The sequence below is a fragment of the Ctenopharyngodon idella genome, chromosome 24 (genome assembly GCF_019924925.1).
Source record: "Ctenopharyngodon idella isolate HZGC_01 chromosome 24, HZGC01, whole genome shotgun sequence".
In the NCBI taxonomy this organism is placed as follows: domain Eukaryota; kingdom Metazoa; phylum Chordata; class Actinopteri; order Cypriniformes; family Xenocyprididae; genus Ctenopharyngodon; species Ctenopharyngodon idella.
Window position 1 is genome coordinate 3126922 of NC_067243.1, and position 19199 is coordinate 3146120.

The window sequence follows — 19199 nt, forward strand, 5'->3', positions numbered from 1 at the left end:
TCATGTAATCCAATCAAAAATTGAATTTTCAGTATAATGAGAGTCGCTTCACCAGCATTTCACCATTTCATTTGAGAAAACTATCATCAGATACACACAGAAATGTCATTTGATTACCACTGTTCAATCATAAATCCAGAAAAAAATAAAATAGTCAATACAGAATTTCTAAAAAGTTAAAACATTTCATAGGGCCCTTGTATTGTAAATTTTTAAAATAAATCATTAAACCATTAAAATGGAATGTGGAGAAATAAAATGGAGTATCATAGTGCACTAAAACGTTTATTTTTTTTATTCTTTTCATTGTTGTAAAATTGTATGTTTCTTTTCTTTTTTTTTCAATTAATTAGGCATGCTTTTTATTTGCTAACATTTAATTTAACCACTTAAATGGAATGCAGAAAAATTCAAAGGAAAAAACAATGACAATGTCAAGATTCAGCAGGGTTAAAATTGTGAAAGAATGGTTCAGAGAGCACGAAGAATCATTTTCACACATGAATTGGCACCTCTGAGTCCAGATCTTAATTTCATTGAAAGCCTTTGGGAAGTGCTGGAGGAGACTTTACAGAGTGCAGGACTCTTGCATTGTCAATACAAGATCTTGACCAAAAATTTATGCACCTCTTGATGGAAATAACATCACAACATTTATTTCCTTCAAGAGGTGCATCAATTTTTGGTCAAGACCTTGTATTGACAATGCAAGAGGTAAGCACTCTGTAAAGTCTATTCCAGCACATCCCAAAAACTTACACTGAGGTTAAAGTCAGTGCCAATTCATGTGTGAAAATGATTCTTCATGCTCCCTCCCAACAGTTCTTTCACAATTTTAACCCTGCTGAATCTTGACATTGTCATCCTGGAATATGGTCATGATGTGTCTTCCTACATGGTTGTTTAACCCTTTAAGACCGGATAGAGCTCCTGCGCTCCCATTTGCGTGTCTCTCTTTAAGAGCCAATAAAAACTGAACCCATATAGGTAGCACAAAAATTCTTTTTGCATACAAAACCTGAGACTTTACTCGTTAAGATGAAGCCTCTCACAAGCTGTTGCGTTGTTTTCACCCTCTAATGAGTCTGAGTAATATGGGTTTACAACAAAAACAGCACAGCCGCTAACTGAATACAAATATGTAGATTTCACGTGCTCATAACTTCACGAAAAATGCACATCATTATTTAAAGCAGATTCTCACGATCAAAATGAACCCAAAATCAACATAATATATTGCATTGATCACAAGATATTACTCACGGAACGATGTAACATACTTGGCTAAAAACACGGGTCTCATCTTTCCGGTATGCAGTGTGTATCCAATGTTCCCTGAACCATCCATGTTCGTTTTCCAATGTAGAATAACACACAATAGATATCATTTTAAAGCTTAGAAACTCAGCTTTTTAATGCATCTAATCATTGTGAAAAACTCCTAACGAGTGCTGAGAAGTGCCTCTAAACCGGAGTTTACCGCCCATGGGCGCCATCTGGCTGCGAAAAAATGAATAACACTTTATTCAACTATACTTTATGCTATGACCACAAAATTTGAACCAGATGCAGCTCACATATACGAGCCACCAAAAAAGATTTTTTCTCCGATCTTATTGCCTTCCTGAGTTATTCCATGTCAAATAAAAAAAAAAAATGAAAAATTATAAAAAAAAAATTATAGATATTTTTTGTCTTTTATCAGCGGTTTCTCAGCATGGAAATGTCCAAATGTAATGTAATTTATATTTTCTAAAAATGTAAAAAGTGTTCTATCAAATGATACCTACCTTTTGACTCTCCTTGCTACAGTTTTAGAGTTATGAGTCTTTACTTTCGTGTATGTCGCTCAGAAAAAAAAAAAAAAAAAACCTCTAAAAAAGCCTTCAGGTCTTAAAGGGTTAAGAAATGAAAAGCTACACACTCCATCTTTTAGGGTTAAAAGAACCATTGTCAAACATAAAACATGCAAAAAATAATAATCACTGCAATAATGATCCATCCATAGACTCATAAGTATTTGCCCATTAAAATCCAAACAGCGACTTTTTTTTTTTTTTTTTTGGCCGGGCGGTGTATATTCTCAGAAATAATCTAAAAAAAAAAAAAATCATCAAATCAAGTATACAAATGAACTTACAATAAAGGTTTAAAGTCAGCATGAAATGGAAGTTGCGCTAGTCTTTTCTTCCCTATTGTGCCGTATATCCGAGTTAAACGGCTTCTGGAAGGGCTGGGCTTAATTTTGTCTATGAGGAATTGATTGGATGGTTGTGGTTTGCTATTGGTGGATCTCATGTGAGTGACAGGTAGCCCCACACTCATCATCAGAGAAGAGATGAGGGAGGAGAAGTTGTTCTGATTCAAGATTATGAGGCATATGAATTTAAAACAATAATGATGCCCACCGATAAATAATTTATAAAAATACTGCAATATTCCATCAAAAACAAGAATTGTCCATTTTGATTTCATGGTGACTTTAGGCACAAGTTGAAGCCATTGGCGGCTCACACTCACAATGCTCCGCCTACCTTCAGCAGTCACACACAGAGAGAGAGAGAGAGAGAGAGAGAGAGAGAGAGAGCGAGCCAACCAACCATTTTGGAATTAAAACAACATTAATCCAACATTAAATCTACTAAATAATAAGAAATATTTAGAGAGCCGAGTATCCTTCCATGGTTTCTGTCTATCCTACTGTCTTCTGTAGCTAGTTTCTGTCTTTCAGCTTGTTTTGAAGGAACAGGAAGTAGTGAAAAAAACTCTCCCAGAGCAAAACAAGGAAGTGCAGGCAGTGTGAGCAGCAGCAGAAGTCTGAGATCATCATGTTTTGTGCTACAGCTCTGTGAAAACAGGCCAGTCCAAAAGAACAGAAGTAAAATTAACAAAAGCAAAGGGGGGGAAGAGACAAAAGCAGCAGCAACAACAACAACAACAACAGCACACAGTGGGACATACGTCTGCAGCAGAGACAAAGGAAACAGAGTGTCCACTTCAGAAAGAGGAGGTAAGACTGAGGAGAGAGAGAGAAGATAAATGAAGAAAACAAATGCTTTGAGTGTAAGACATCAGCTTTCTTTCTCATGCTGTGAGCTGGAGAGGAAAACCGCTGAAGCTAAACTTTAGGAGGTGGAACCCTTTGTGTAATTATCTGAGTATCCGGAAGGTGGTTGAATGGTTGTGACTCCTGAACTTCCTCATTGTGTGTTTCGGCTAAACATATACTTTCCTCGGGTTGATACAGGGGTATGATAAGTTGTTTTGCATATTAGCATCTGCTAAATGACTACTTACTAGGACTGGGAGGCAATCCAGGGACTACATTACCTTGTTTACCAAAATACAAAGTTCTAAGAGTGAGTTTGCAGAATAAAAGTATTAGTTTCTTTATTAAAAAGTCTTACTGACCACAAGCGTTTGAGCAGTAGCATATGCTACATGGCTAACCTGCAGTAGTTTTTTTCTGAAGCCTGTCTGACAAAGAGTTGCAGAGTTGGTTTCGAGTTGACAAAACCAAACGGATCCAAGCAACTAGCCATACAACATTCTCACAACACTTGCAGTGAACAATCTGTATCAGTTTAGGGTTTGATCCTGAGTGTATGGTTACCCTCAGAAACTGCGCATGAAAGTGTGACATTTACAGCCAAACGTGTGAATATGAGATGGACAGCATGAAACACTTCTCTGCAGGAGTTTATGCAAGTGAATTTAAATAGTTTGTCAGTTTTATAGGTCCACAACAAGCTTAAAACAAAACATACATTTTGTAATTTAAAAGGCTTTTATTATAACATTATTTTATTATAACATTTTATTTGTAAGCTTATTATATATTTTTATACAATATAATAATTACAATTAATATAATTAATAATATAAAAATATATTTAGTTAACTAATTAAAAATATAAATATTAATTCATATTTTGATATTAATCAAAAAATAATAAAGATTTAGTAAGGGTTTGCAGACTTAGATCTTCATTTGCATAAAAAAGTCAGTGGTTTTTGTCACACCACACTGACACGTTTTCAGCATTACCAACTACTTACAAAGAAACACAAAGCAATAACACAATTTTAATGTGCCTTAAAATACAGACAAATTATATAATGTAAAAAATATGTAATTAGCTAAAAAATAAGAGCATTCTGAGGTGTAAATACATTGTCAGACTCAGCCGAACGCACGAGGGCTCTTTTTTGTGAGCATTTGAGCATGCGGTTAAAAAATAGCCTAGAGCGCCATCTGCTATTAAAAATTAAGCTCAGAATCGATTTGCAGTGCATTTGGAAAATATCAGAAACTATCCACGAATCACAATGCATTGATATATTGTCCCAGCCTAAATGTATATAATAAATATAAATATTTTTTTTAATAAATAATATAAAATTAAAGTCAGGCAATTTGATCTCAAATGCATTTTCCTGTGAAGTATGCATCTTTGAAGCCTTCTATCTGCTGATGTGTATCTATTAGATCTGTTACAGGCGTAAATATGTATTTCCTTCAGTCTGAGGCTTATTCATCTCACTTTTGGTGTGAAAGGGCCGTTACATTTGCCAAAAATAGAACTTTTCTGTTGTTATTAAAAACAAACAAGCAAGCCCAGCCCAGGTGAGAAAAAGTAACGCAAAAGTAATGTTTAAGTAAGTTAAATTGTTTTTCATTAAAAAGTAACTATGTTTTGCAGTTAGTTACCTTTTTAGGGAGTAATGCAATATTGTAATGCATTATTTTTAAAAGTAACTTTCCCCAACACTGCTTTTTACTGTACATAACTTTGGGAGCTCATGGAAAAGTAAAAGTATGGATATCTTACCAGAAAATGACTTTGGTAGAAGTTAAAGTCACTGTTTAGAATGTTACTTGAGTAAAAGTTTTAAAGTATGTGATATTTTTTGTACTCAAGTACGAAAAGTATTTTTTTTTATATTAAATGTACTTAAAGTATTGAAAGTAAAAGTACAAGTAAATGTAAAATACAGAAGGAGCAAAAAATATTATTAAAAATTGTTCTATACACAGTTTGAGCAGCAAGATTGTGTTCAGTTTTAACTTTCTTACATTTTGTTTCTTTGAATTAAAAAAATGGCTAAATGTTTATTGTAAGTTTAAAATATAAAAAATACTAATATATTAATTATACATTGATCGTTCATGTTAATTCATAGTGTGTTATAACTAATGTAAGAGACAACTTTAAAATGTTCAAATGTAAATGTTGAAATTAAAAATGAACAATACTTTTATTAACCTTATTTATTGTTACAAATGGACTCATATTGTAAAGTGTTACCATATAAATCCAAACAGTCATGCTTAAAAATTACCATCTTTACAAACAAAGTCATAGCATGGGTCTATTATATGTATACTTTCACACATTATTTGCATCTATTTTAGAAAACTTGATGATTATCTAATCAAAATATGTGTTACAGTGTGATTTAAAAAAAAAGAACTGAAATCAAATACATTTCTGATTTGTTTCTGTCGCTGCATTATGAGAATACAGTTTAAATATGCAACTTCACTGGATAACGAATGCACAACAGCGAACAAATGGATATAAACTAATGCAAATGAATGGTAACAATCGTGACATTAAACAGTTTGTGTTTTTGTCACATTGTTTTAAAGGTATAACTAATGTTAGCATCCTCTCAGCCTCGACGGCAAACATACAGCTGTTCTCCACTAATGCAGCATCTACTCAACAAACTAATTACTTTATAATGATATGAAAACATGTACTAGCATACACTGTATAACATACCGTTTTATTGTCCGTTTTAAATCTGTTTTTGAAGTGTCCTGCTCTGTGCAGCGCGCAGCCTCACATTATGTGTCAAAACAAACTCTACGAGCATCAGTGAGTTTTTATTTCGCCTCTAGAGGCCGCTCTCGTACTGTATAATGACAGCGCACTCTTCTCAGCCGCTCCAGCAACGGACGCAACCCGGAAAATGAAATCAACCGCGGTTGTTTGAGCACTTGTTTGCACATGCTTGCTTGCAGTCTGTGTTCTTCCGCCTTTATTTTGTAGTAAGTAACGAAAATGCTTTGGGAAAATGTATCGGAGTAAAAGTATATATTTTATTTAGGGAATGTAGTGGAGTAAAAGTTGACAGAAATACTTAAGTACTGTAATGAAGTATTATTACTTAGTTACATTACACCACTGCCCACTACAAATAGGAAAACTCAAACAGCTGCCAGAAGAAAACCGATGGGGAAATATCCCAAAATTTATGTTAGCCATTTTGGTTGCTTGGCTGGCCATTTGTGCTTTGCTACAGAAAGGACTTAGCATTATTGCTACACAGTCGACTGAACAATACACACATTACTGTTACTGCCAATTATTTAAGTTGGCTTGTCTTTTAGGTTCCACCTAGACACTTACTATCATCCCGTGACGTTCTTCCCCACCATGGATGCATCAGGAGGATGCTGGGACAGCTGCCTGAATGAGGAGGACTTGCCGCAGATGGACGGCACATGCGATGCGTGTGAACCGGACGAGCCTCAGCCGGCTGCTTGGGTCTGCGCACTGCTGTCGCTTCGCCTTCTGCAGCAGCCATGCAGACAAACATTCACAAAGCACTGGTCACCAACTCCAGCCATACCACGCGCCCGAGCCTCAGCCGGAGAACGAGCGCCTGCCGTCCGAAAACGCAGCAGAGGGAGCCACCGGACAGGATGAGCATCAAGTCCAGACTGGAGCAGGGAAAAGAGAGACTGTGACAGTGGAGAGGCTGAAATGTAAGGAGCACGATCAGGAGGGATCGCTCTACTGTAAACACGACCAGCGGATCATCTGTGTGGTGTGCGCTGTGCAGGGAGAGCACCGAGAACACGAGATCATCACTCTCAGAGAGGCCTACCTGTGGCAGAAGGTCAGTAAACACACACACACACACACACACACACACACACACACAAAGACCAGCACTGGTTGATATGCTTTCATTTAGGCCACATTTAGAGATTATGCAGGTATTGGTCATTGAAGTGTCCTTTGCCATATTCCTCAAGTAGGCTTTAGTTTAAAAATGAATCATTTACATCTTCACAATTGAATTTATTTATTTATTTACATTTCTCTGTACATTTGTTTATAATATTGCAGCTTTGGTCCTCTGAAATTATGAACGCCAAACAACCAGAGCAAAAGGGTGCAGGGAATGAGGCAGTGCTGAGAGCAGACCAGCAGAGGGAGACAGATACCAACAGGGGGGAAAGTGGGAAGGGAATTCCAAGAAAGAAGTGCAGGGCAAACACAGGGAGAGCGTGATCAAACAGGGGGTGAGCAGCTTAGCAAACACAGCAGCAGCCAGACCAGGGACAAATGGGACCAGATCCAAGACTGGTTAGTTGGAAGTAGGTTTCAAAATGGACTGGACCAGGAACTACTCTATACAGAATGATTGGGACCAGAGCATAAAAACATGCGACTGACCCTGAAAGCTTGCACCTCAGAGCACAAATAATTATTATTATTATTTTTTTTAAGACATTGGAAATTTAGATGTAGAATTTGCACTTTGCTGCTTCTTCATAGAGAGCTTTTCTGCCCAACCAGGGTCGCGCACAAACATTTGAGAGCCAGTGACTCGAACAGACAGAAATATATACTGTATGTAGTATTTACATTTCTGCTGTTAGCACCTAGCAATTTGTAGATGCCTTTACCAATCATTTTTTACTATTACAGCTCTCAAGGTTAACTAAAAGTGTTGCATTACATTTAGATCTATGGCATTATATTGAGATCGTGGCATGAAAGGTTGCAGTGATCATGTTGTTGAGCGCATGAAAGCAGTGATCTCGTCATTGCAACTCGATTTCCGCACACTAACGAATGCTTTCATTATAACTAACAGTGCAAACACACTGTAATAAGAGATTCGTTGATTATTACAGGAGTTTTGGTGTGAGTTCAGAACTCAGTCACTGATAAACTTGTGCTGTTTGATTGACAGCTCCAGCGATTGTAAAGGGAGCGTTCTTTGAACGACTCTATTTATAATTTAATCACAGTATAAATAGTTGCAATGGTGAAGTGTTTGTTGATTTTCTTCTGCAGAGGCGGTCTTTTAATAGACACATTCCAGGACGAGTCGTTCGCTGGGCTTGCTAACATTAAAAGCTGTTTTTGAACTTACAAGGAAGTTTTCAGTTCTGAAACTTACAGGATATTCTTATAGTACGATGACCTCTTATATATCAAAAGCCCAAGGAAAATTTGATTTCTCAGTTTGTGACCCCTTTAAGAGGAGTCAGACTACTGTTTGTAACATCTGAGACGTCATCCTAAAAAAATCAATCCAAAAGAGTGGCAATGTTCCTGCTCTGCACCAGAGGTCTCCTGAGTTTTATAAAAATATTTCCATTTTCTAACTCTAACATTCTAGACCATTTTTGCATATAGAATACTATTAAATCAACATATTAAATAAGTGTGAAAAGGTTACATTTTCTAACACTTTAACAATATTTCAGACTCACTCTTTCTGAATGTGTTTGTGTTTCAGAGCAAAGAAGGCATCGATCTGCTGGAGCGCACACATGAAATATCAGAAAAGATCAAGGCCAAATGGATCAGCCCAGATGTGAGTCACACTTATCACATTATTGCCTAAACACTTTTTTTTTTTTTTTTTTAAATAACCATTCTGCACTTAAACTTCCACATGTGTTGTTATCGGAATAAGGGAATATTAGTGAAATATAGATATGTTATGAAATGCAACTTTTTGTGTTTCACATCAAATTGTTATAAATGAAGCAAAACCTTAAAGATTTCATAATTCTCCATATCACTACATAAAGAATTAATGACTCTGTCTCGCAACTACTATAAATATAGCTTTATCTGCATACATAAAGTATACTCAATCACATAAATCAAGATAATATATACTATAAAGCACACCTCCACTGCTTGGTTGTTGATAGATGAGTGTGGATGAGCTGGAGGAGTATGTGAACCAGCAGTTCGACGAGCTGCACCGGCTGGTTCGGCTGGAGGAGTGGCGCGTCCTGCACCTGGTGGATCTGAAGGAGGCCTTCCTCACTGCCCAGGCCGCCGAGAAGATTTCTGAGATTAGTGTCCACACGGAAAAACTTCAGGAGGAAATGGATTCCATCACACAGCAGCTGAGCGACCTGGATCAGATGGAGCAGGATGGAGTCGCCCCCATGTCCCTCGCCCCGCTGTTGGCCCTCAGACCAGCACCTCCACCTGAACAAGTGCAGCCCATACCAATGGTTAGTCAAGTCAGTTTTACTGTCATTTTTATATAAATTGGAGCAACGCTGTAAAGATGAGTGGGTCAAAATTCCTCCAGAATGATGTGAGAGACTGATAAGGTTGAGGTTTTTGCTGCTAAAAGTGGATAAGCAGCTGAATCATAGGTTGTCCTTAGTTTTTGCCATTTTGGCCTAGTTTTTGTTAAATAAATAATGTGACACTGTGTGATATGTCATGTTTTGTTGTTCATCTGAGGTTTTATATATATATATATATATATATATATAAAAATGCAGTAATAATGTGGGTACATTTACATTACATAGTCTGGAAACTGTCGATGCGTCATCATGATTGCAGAACCGGCATATATATTTTGAATATTGAAGTCAGGGAAAGGCAGCTCTACAAGTCTGTGAATATGAGTTTCAAATGCCTTTGTCAGTCATGTCACGCAGGTCCTCAAATGTAGTGCATTATATAGCAGTAGAACGGTGATTTCAAATGAATAACTTCTTTTCTTTGTTCTTTTTTTCAGATTCCTGATTTGAGACTAAGGTAAGGGATCTGAAATGATCTGTTTCAGTAACTTCCTGGTACTCTTAAAGATTACTATTTTAAATATAGACAGACAGACAGACAGACAGACAGCCTGTATAATTCACTCTTCCACTTCTTCTGAATCAGTTTCTGCTTTAAACACATATGGCTGAATTAAACCAGTATTTCCAGCGTTTACTACAGTACAGTTTAGCGAGTGGATCTCTGAGTGCGACTGAGTGGAGACAGGGCTAATTTGCATATATTCATTAATCCGCACATACTAAATGACGCAAGGGTATAGAGTTACATTCAAGATATTTTAAGGCATAAAAAAAAAAAAAAGAAAAAAAAAAAAACCTTTAAATGTGTCATTTTGGTGATCAAAGATGAGTTTTAAGGGATTATTTTTGACTACAGGGGGACTTTAAATTCCTGTGCCGGTTTCTGTATTTTGTTAATGTTTGAATGTAAATGTATAATACACGAGTCTTCCTTCCATTTACAGAGCAGCCAATCAAAGGAGGGAGGAAGATCCTTCAGTAGATGAAGAGAGAGGAGATGCATATATTGGACATACACCCTGAAACTAATGGCCATTCTGACGCATCTCTGTCTTCTTCCATACCTCACTTATTGGGATTAAAAACTATGACTATAGCTGAATGTTACTGTCCTGATATTGCTTAATTTTAACCGGTTATTTAAACATTGCAGATAATTGTTTTATCACAAACCAAATGCTCGGAAGGCTGGAAGAAAGCTGAAACACTAAACTCTAAAAGACTTTGTCTTTTGTCATTTGTAAAGAAAAAAAATCTCTTTTGATAGAATGTTTTTTTTTTTTTTCCGTTTGTTTGTTTTGTATTTTTTTTTTTTTTTTACTGGTTTAATTGTTTGATTCATGAAATATGATCTCATATCCTGCAAACATCATCATGCTATACTTTGATTCCATTCAAGCTTAAACATTATTATGGATTATATATTTGGCCTAGCTGTTCATTGTTTGATGCATTGTTTCTATTCCATTTGTTTGCTACTTTTTCTTTATCAGAAAGGACTGTACATTTTCCTGTCACTGATGCCAGTATACCAAATATATTTCAACCTTGATCGTAACCTGATGCTAAACCTTTCTTGTGTTTGAGTATCAGCATGTTGGGCCTGGAATCGGCTTATGTACATTTTCCTCACCAATTTTAAATATATATTTTTGTTTCTCTCAGCATTAGTAGATCTCTCTTTGATAACTAAACAATGCTTTGCTTTGGGAAAACATGGCATTATATATTTGATATGGTCAGTGTTTGGGAAGGTTACTTCAAAAAGTAATTGCGTTATAGTTACCTTTTATGGAAAGTAATGCGTTGTTACTTTTGCATTACTGTTTCTCACCTGGGCTGGGCTTACATGTTTATTTAATAACAAAAAAAGTTATACTTTTCAATTTGACAAAGTCTCTGCACTTATGATTTCTCTCAACATAAGGACATGAGAGAGCTGTCAGTCAATACATGGGAAAATGAAGTAACTTATTTGATTAAAAAGTAACTGTAAAGTAATGCATTACATTACTTGTAATGCATTACCCCCAACATTAGATATGACCTTTGATAGTAGGAGTGCACTGACCTCTGCAACAGTAAAATGAAAATACCAAACTTCTGCTTTTGTTCTGATTTTTTTTTCTGTAAATGAATGATTAAAGAAGTTTATTTTGATGTTTGAAGGCTAACAAGTGATTTTACCACTTTTTACCACTTTTACACATGATTTACCACTCATGGAGTCCATACATTTGAGTTGGATTGAAATACTAAGTCTGCTAGTGTGCAAACACTTAAAACACCTGCTTTAAAAAATTTAATTAAAAAAATCAGAAAATGAAAAGGGGAAGCAGGGCCATTCAAAAACATTTTGAGGAACAGTGGCTCAAACTAAGAAAAAGGACATTATCCGCAGGTCACACAACCATAGGTTTGCACAAAAACTAATTTTTGTATTATAGGAAAACTCTTGTCAGGCATTGATTCTAGGAATGCTCCAAACAATCAGATACTAATCAGATGCAAGTGACTGGATCCTGACACATTCCATGTTTTTAAATTGGTGGAGAGAAAAAAAAGTGTTAATAATGCTTTCAAATGCCTCTGAATCAATTCCAAACAAATATTGCTCCTTAAAGGGGACCTATAATGCCCCTTTTACAAGATGTAATATAAGTCTCTGGTGTCCACAGAATGTGTCTGTGAAGTTTCAGCTCAAAATACCCCACAGATAATTTATTATAGCTTGTCAAATTTACCCCTATTTGGGTGTGAGCAAAAATATGCCGTTTTTGTGTGTGTCCCTTTAAATGCAAATGAGCTGCTGCTCCCGGCCCCCTTTCCAGAAGAGGGCGGAGCTTTAACAGCTCACGCTTCGGTCGCTCAACAACAACAAAGCTGGAGAATCTCACGAAGCCAAAATGAGGATTGTCAATAATGGTGTTCAGCCTTACATTGTTCAAACCATCTTATAGAACGCATCTGGACGTTTCTGAATGGTAAGTGGATAAATTTATGTAGTTGCTGTGGAGTTGATTCAACTCATCGACTAGCATGTGCCGTCATGTTAATCTTTTGTGCAAATCCAGTGTTGAATTGACCCTCGTTTCTGAAGCAGTCCAGCGTAAAATGACGACATGGCAACAACACTCTACTACAACAACTCTTCCTCTTCTCTAAAACAGCCCAACATGGCCTCACCCCCTTTATTGTGTGTTCTCGGGGGCAGGGTTTATGTAAATTTTAGGGTTAGTGATGTCACTAACCCAGGAAGAAGCTCATTGTAGTCCCTACCAGCCGTTTGTTGTAGTCCTTAAAAACTGATTTCTGTAAAAGAAAATATCTCCCTTTGCATTGAACTTTGAGCATCGTAACTTTGCAGATGTTGTTTATGCTCAAACAGCAACATTACACACTAACTAAAGTTAAAAAAGTCAAATCATAATCAACCACCCCTTTAATGAAATGTTAATTAAGAGACACTTTACAGTAAGGTCTCATTTGTTAACTTTAGTTTTTCAGCCTAACAATCATTTAACGGATTTGAATGACAGAAATATGATAGTGTGTTATGTGTATGCCAGGTTAAAGAGAAAGGTTTTTATTCTAGATTTAAACTGACAGAGTGTGTCTGACTCCTGAACAATGCTAGGAAGACTGTTCCAGAGTTTGGGAAATTGATCTACCACCCACAAGTCAATTTGGTTTTGTATCAAGTGTTTGATAATCAAGTTTGATAATTTTGTCATGTATGTTGGAAATGAATGGAATATTGATAAATTAATGAGGCTTGTGATATTTTTCACACACACTAAATTGCTGTTGGTTTGTAGAGGTAATGCAATTTCCTGGATTATCCAAATACAATATATGATAATTATGGATATCAGTGTTTCCCAACCCTATCCCTAGAGGCACACCAAAAGTAGCTTACACATTTTGTCTCCCCATCCATTTCAGGTTTTGGAGTCTTTACTAATGAGCTGTTGAGTTGAATCATGTGTTTGATCATGATGAGTTTGAAACTGGGTTGGTGTGCTTCTGAGAACATGGTTGGGAAACACTGATATTTTAAATTATATATATATATATATATATATATATATATATATATATATATATAGAGTAGTATTGTAGTACTCAAAACTGGTCTCGGTCTCAAGACTGGTCTCAAGACCATTTTTTGAAGGTTTCGGTCTTGTCTCGGTCTCGATCGCATTTGGACTCGGTCTTGTCTTAGTCTCAGAGGACACAGGATTTTTTCACAAGACCACAACCGCAGTGATATCACTAAATCGAGTACCTCAGAGATTACGTGTTTTTGTAGGCCAACCCGGAAGTTAGCGGCGCACGGGTTCCCTCGATCGAAAGCCTATGCATTTTTCCCATAGACTTTTGGAAAAATCGCAAAAAATAAGCTCTGTGTTTAACAAAAGGTTATGACACTTACACGTTTTGTCTACCAAGATAATCTTTACAAGTTAACAAAACATTTATACATTTTGAAGCCTAAATAAAGTCGTCAGATATAAAAAGCTAGCAGTAGGCTATAAACGGACTACAGCACACCATGGTCGTGGATCAACGTCACCACCACCAAGCTTCCTCAAACTTTATTTAAAAAACAACTTTATTTAAAAACATGCTCGCTGATTATGATCTGCGCTGTGTATGAATACTTATCCACTTTTTCATGAGAAATGCTGTCCAAATGTCCTGTTTGTCATGATGACGTCTAAAGTCCCCGCCAAAGGAAGTAGTCCCTTTTAGCAATTTGTTAGCAACCGCCGTTTTTAAGACGCAATAAAGGTTTAAAAAATCACAAGCGGGTTATAACTGGTGTGTTTTATGTCATAGATCAAAACGTGAAAATATTTAGAGGCTTTGTTAACAGACCACAGACCTTATTTCAGGCGATTTAACAAAAACTCATTCAAAAAACCCATTGACTTTATTGCGATGGAACCGGAAGTCCTAAAATGCTAACTCGCTTCCGGGTTTTGCCTACAAAAACACACCATCTCTGAGGTAGTCAACTGCTGGTGCATTGTCTGATTTATTTGTTAACATCATTTAATGTGATTAGAAGTAAAATTCCCTGCTTCAAATGTAATTAATAGGCTAACTTCTAATTTCTAACTTGATTTCTTTTGTTATGTGCCAGATCAGATTGTAATGAAGGTCGGGATTGTGTAAAAAATTCACCAAAATGAATAAAAATGCCCACAAAATTCAAGATATGATCGCAAAGAGTATTTATTTGAGTTTCTACATTATAACATAATTAAGCAATATCACAAGATCAAGAGAGCTGTTTGCACGAACATGTCACAAGCACGATTCCAAGTGTGATAGCCTAGTATAGATTTTAGACGTTCAATAAACAAGAAGATTATATAATAAGTGACTTACATTTTTAGACAAAATGTTAAAGTTTGCAAGCAACCCATCACAGTGTTTCTTTACTGAACAAAAACATTGGTTGAATAAATTATACTGTGACTCACGCAAGAAGAGATTTGCCGTCATCTACTGGTGGTTTTAGTTTCATATTTAAAAAGAATAATTTATTTTTTCATCATATTTATCTTATTCAAAATGTTATATTTAATATATTAATCTCATAACATTATTTAATCAGACACACACACACACATATATATATATATATATATATATATTCTGAATCAGATGCAATTTTTGAATGCAATGAGCTCATAATCACACTTCAGAAATGTGGGAATTATCAAATTTTGGCAGCGTAAGTAATAGCAGTCAATTCAACACACAAACAGGGACACAAAAAAAAGGGCGTTGACAACTGGATTTGATTCTTACCTGGTCTCTGAAAGCATTTCCTCATCTATAGTTTGCACAGCCACAGAATCCCTAATCTAACCTTTGTGGACATTAATATTTAATCCACGATGCACCTCTGTATATAGACGTAATATACGGAGATGGAACGTGGATTAAATATAAATGTAAAAGTTAATGACCATTTGTTTTAGTTGTGTCTGTGCCAGTGCCAGACTTGTGCGTGTTATTATTTTTAATATTTAGCTTTATTCTGCCTGCTCCCGCGCACATACACCTCGGTAACTTACCACTATTGGGTGAGAGCACTAGAGATGTAAGTGGAGAATGAGTAATTCGCCTCCATTTTTTATGAAACATTACATTGGCTGCTTTACCTGGCCATACACACAGTTTAATGTTGCTAATTTTGAGTTTGCATATATAATCGCAGTTAAAAAATATATAACATTTTACGTAGTTGTAACCTAGAGCTTGTATTTTGAGTGTCATGAGCTTTTTTGCTTTCTGTGGATCTTGCACCATTATTAAGATTGCTCTTTTTATATGTATGTTCATATGACCAGATATGTTACCAATTACTCCTTCCTGAGTTTTAGGTTCTTGGAGTACAAGGCGGGGCAACGGTCAGACACACAGCCAACTATAACAACATCCTTTACCCAGAGAGATCAGCTCTACAGCCAACATTCACCAAGACAACAAGCCATCAGTGAAGCTATTATCAAAGATTTAATAATTGGGTGTTGTCTGCCTCTGTCAATTGTGGAAAATGGATATTTCACTTTCTTCAGATTATAGATTGTAAGTACATGCCAATCTCTAGAAAAACCATTTCTAATAAACAGATACCAGTGTTGGTCAGCAGGGTTGAAGAAACTGTTGGAGACCCAGGCATTCATCTCAGTTACCACTGATCTCTGGTCTGATCACAGACTACGCTCCTTTCTTGGAGTGACTGCTCATGTGTGCTCTAAATCAAATGATTCCTATGCACTCAAATCCTACTTGCTGGACTGTAGGCGTTTTACAGGCAGACATACTGGGGAACAAATTGCTTCTGCCTTTGAAGAGATCACAGATGAATATGGTATCCGTCAGAAGATAAGTTACATCGTTACAGACAATGCTGCAATATGAAATGCGCTTTTAAAGTTCACATGCCACAACAGCAAGCTGATGACACTGAAAGTGAGGAGGAGAATGTACTAGATGATGAGAACTTGTGGGAGAACATTAATTCAGAGGACACAGAATTTCCCTGGTCATCAGGAGAACGTCTTTCTTGCTTTGCCCACTCTCTGCAGTTAGTTATAAATGATGGCATGAAGGAGGTTAGGGCCATCTCTCGCACCATAGCTAAAACATCACGGTTTACAACTCTGTTGCATAGCAGCTCACAATTCAGAGACGAGTTTGAAGTTATGTTCGACACTAACAAGACTGTTCCAGCAACAAACACAACTCGTTGGAACAGTACTTTCAAACCACACAAAACTCTGATTGAAATGTGCAGCAAAGACTATGATGATGTGGGGTTTAGTGCTCATGAGTGGAACCAGCTGAAGGAACTTAATGCAGTTCTGGCACCATTTTACTTAGGAAAGTATTGTATTTAACTAATACATTGTATGTGTGTATTTGTTTTTGAGACGCTTTGATCGCAGAGGTGGAGAACATGACGAGGGAAGGAGATGAAACTGACTCAGGTGTCATGAATGTGGGCCAGCCAGTGACTCGCCAAAAAATCAAATGCCTACAAGGCTCACAAGAAGCGAAGCTCAGCTCTTGATTCAAGTATCTCAACACAGATTAACAAATACTCTGATGCCATCCAAGACTCTGACCCTGACACTGCACTTGTGTTCTGGGCCAAAAACCAAGACAAATTCCCACATCTCCACAATTTGGCAATGAAGGTACTTTCAGTCCATGCCTCCTCAGCACCAGTTGAGAGGGTTTTTAGTATAGGGGGCATTATAATGAGACCCCATCGTGCGTGTTTAGGTCACAGAATGTTGCAATCTCTAATGTTTCTAAAATGCAACCAAACTCTACTTTAAACTCATTTCCCATTTGATGTAAGCTCATTTGATATAATTTTTGAGGCCATGATTTTATAGTGTTTAGCAACTTCCTTTCTTCATGAATTTTATCCTTGGAGAAGTGTTTTGTCATTGCAGTTTGTTCATATTTTTTTAAAACAGATTTCTAAAGAATCAAAATGACAAAACTATTATCTTATGTTGCTTTGAAAACATACAAGGTGACCTGTTAATATTTTAATATTATATCCTGTTATTGTTTTATCAAAAGTTCACAGACTTCAATATACACTATCTTGGTCATTTACATGATTTCTATTTTTATTATTGCATTTCAAATGGTGAATGTTGGGCATTATTGCTTGCACAAAAATCGTAATGTGTTCAGTGGATGATAAAACATGGAAAATAAGCGTTGAGTAAAGATGTTAATTTCAGCTCCTTAGTGTGCTCATAGAAACCAAAGGAAAATTCCTACACATACAATTCACCTCTGCAATTACTTTTTGATTTTATTTTATTATGACTTTAGGGTTAGGGCAGGGGTCGGCAAGTAAGTTTGCCATCGGGCCAAAAAAAAAATTCGCCACCAGATGGCGTGCCAGAACACAGTCAAAGGATAATTTAAGAAATTAATTGATGAAAAATGCAACTAGAATTGCCTGTGACAGACTGTGCAGTATCTTTTGTAACTGGTAGTGAGCTGTTACTCTGTGCTAAATCCTGTAGTAGGACAGTCATTACCAAAAAGCCACATTTGCGTGGCGGTGTCCGGGTTTTACACTGGATAAATTAATAAAGTGGAGTAGTGACACGTAACCTGGCAAGTATCTTCATTCACCAACTTGCAACACAGACCGCCCTGCTAAAACACACATATGTGGGAGATGCGGAATGGATAAAAATAACTAAAAAATAACTTGAGGACTTGAATAAGCCCATTAATGTCATGTTTGAGTCATGCTCTTAATGAACTGTTTTATTTCCTCTTTCCATATTGTGAATAATAAATGTGTATCATTTTAATTTGCTTGTTACACAATGGAGACTAACTTATTGTAATAATTATTTGACATAGCCTACTTTTACACAGAATTATTCCTTGGCATCCTAAATACTAAACTGCATTTTTTAAAATTGTTTGCGTGCTGGAGGCACGCTATTACGTCGTGTGCAGAGTGATGTTAACATTTAAGCTAGCTGGTGAGAGAAAATGGCACTATCAATGAGTCTAAAAGAGGAAAGTTGACAGCGAAAATAGGGAATACAAAGAAGAATGGAAAAGACAACTATGCGTTCATCCTACCTAGTTTTGTGAATGCAAAGCCGGTGTGTCTTATCTGCAATAAAGTTGTCGCTGTTTGCAAAGAATATAACACCGTGTCTACACCAGACGCGAGCGGTGCGATGCGTCAAAAGATAATATAACCCATTATAATCCATGATATTGTCTACACTGGATGCAGCGCAACGCGACACGACACAACAAATTCCCGATAGTAAACAGATTCGGATTCGGAGTAAACGCCGCAACAGCTAAAAGCTGTCTACACTGAACATGACAGGCCAACTGTTGCAAAGCAATTGGACTACATCAGAAATGGAACGGGAAATCCGTTTACTGTCGGGAATTTGTTGTGTCACGTGGCCCTGCGCCGCATCCAGTATAGACAATATCACTGATTATAATGGGATCTACTGTCTTTTGACGCATCGCGCCACTCGCGTACGGTGTTAGATGGCACCATGAGACGAAGATCTATTTCAGAACCAGCCGCTATCAAAATAATCTGGCTGTGGGTGCGGGCCAGATATTATTGGTGGCGGGCCAGTTTTGGGCGACACTGCGTTTCATGATATTGCATTTAATCAACAGTTCGACAGCACACGTGTTTAAATAAATAAGAAACAACAACGAAGTGTCTTTAAAAACCCTCTTTTGTGAGGAACTACTTCCTTCCGCAACAGATTCAAATCTC

General features: G+C 36.7%; 1 protein-coding gene across 1 annotated transcript; it reads left to right on the forward strand.

Annotated features, from left to right (window-relative positions):
* The first annotated feature begins 6400 nt into the window (after positions 1-6400).
* trim44 (tripartite motif containing 44) lies at positions 6401-11541 on the forward strand. Its single transcript, XM_051885272.1, is given in 6 exon segments — positions 6401-6569; positions 6571-6912; positions 8551-8628; positions 8975-9286; positions 9808-9827; positions 10318-11541. Coding segments are annotated over 6 exon segments (954 nt in total). The 5' UTR covers positions 6401-6446; the 3' UTR covers positions 10397-11541.
* Positions 11542-19199: the final 7658 nt, after the last annotated feature.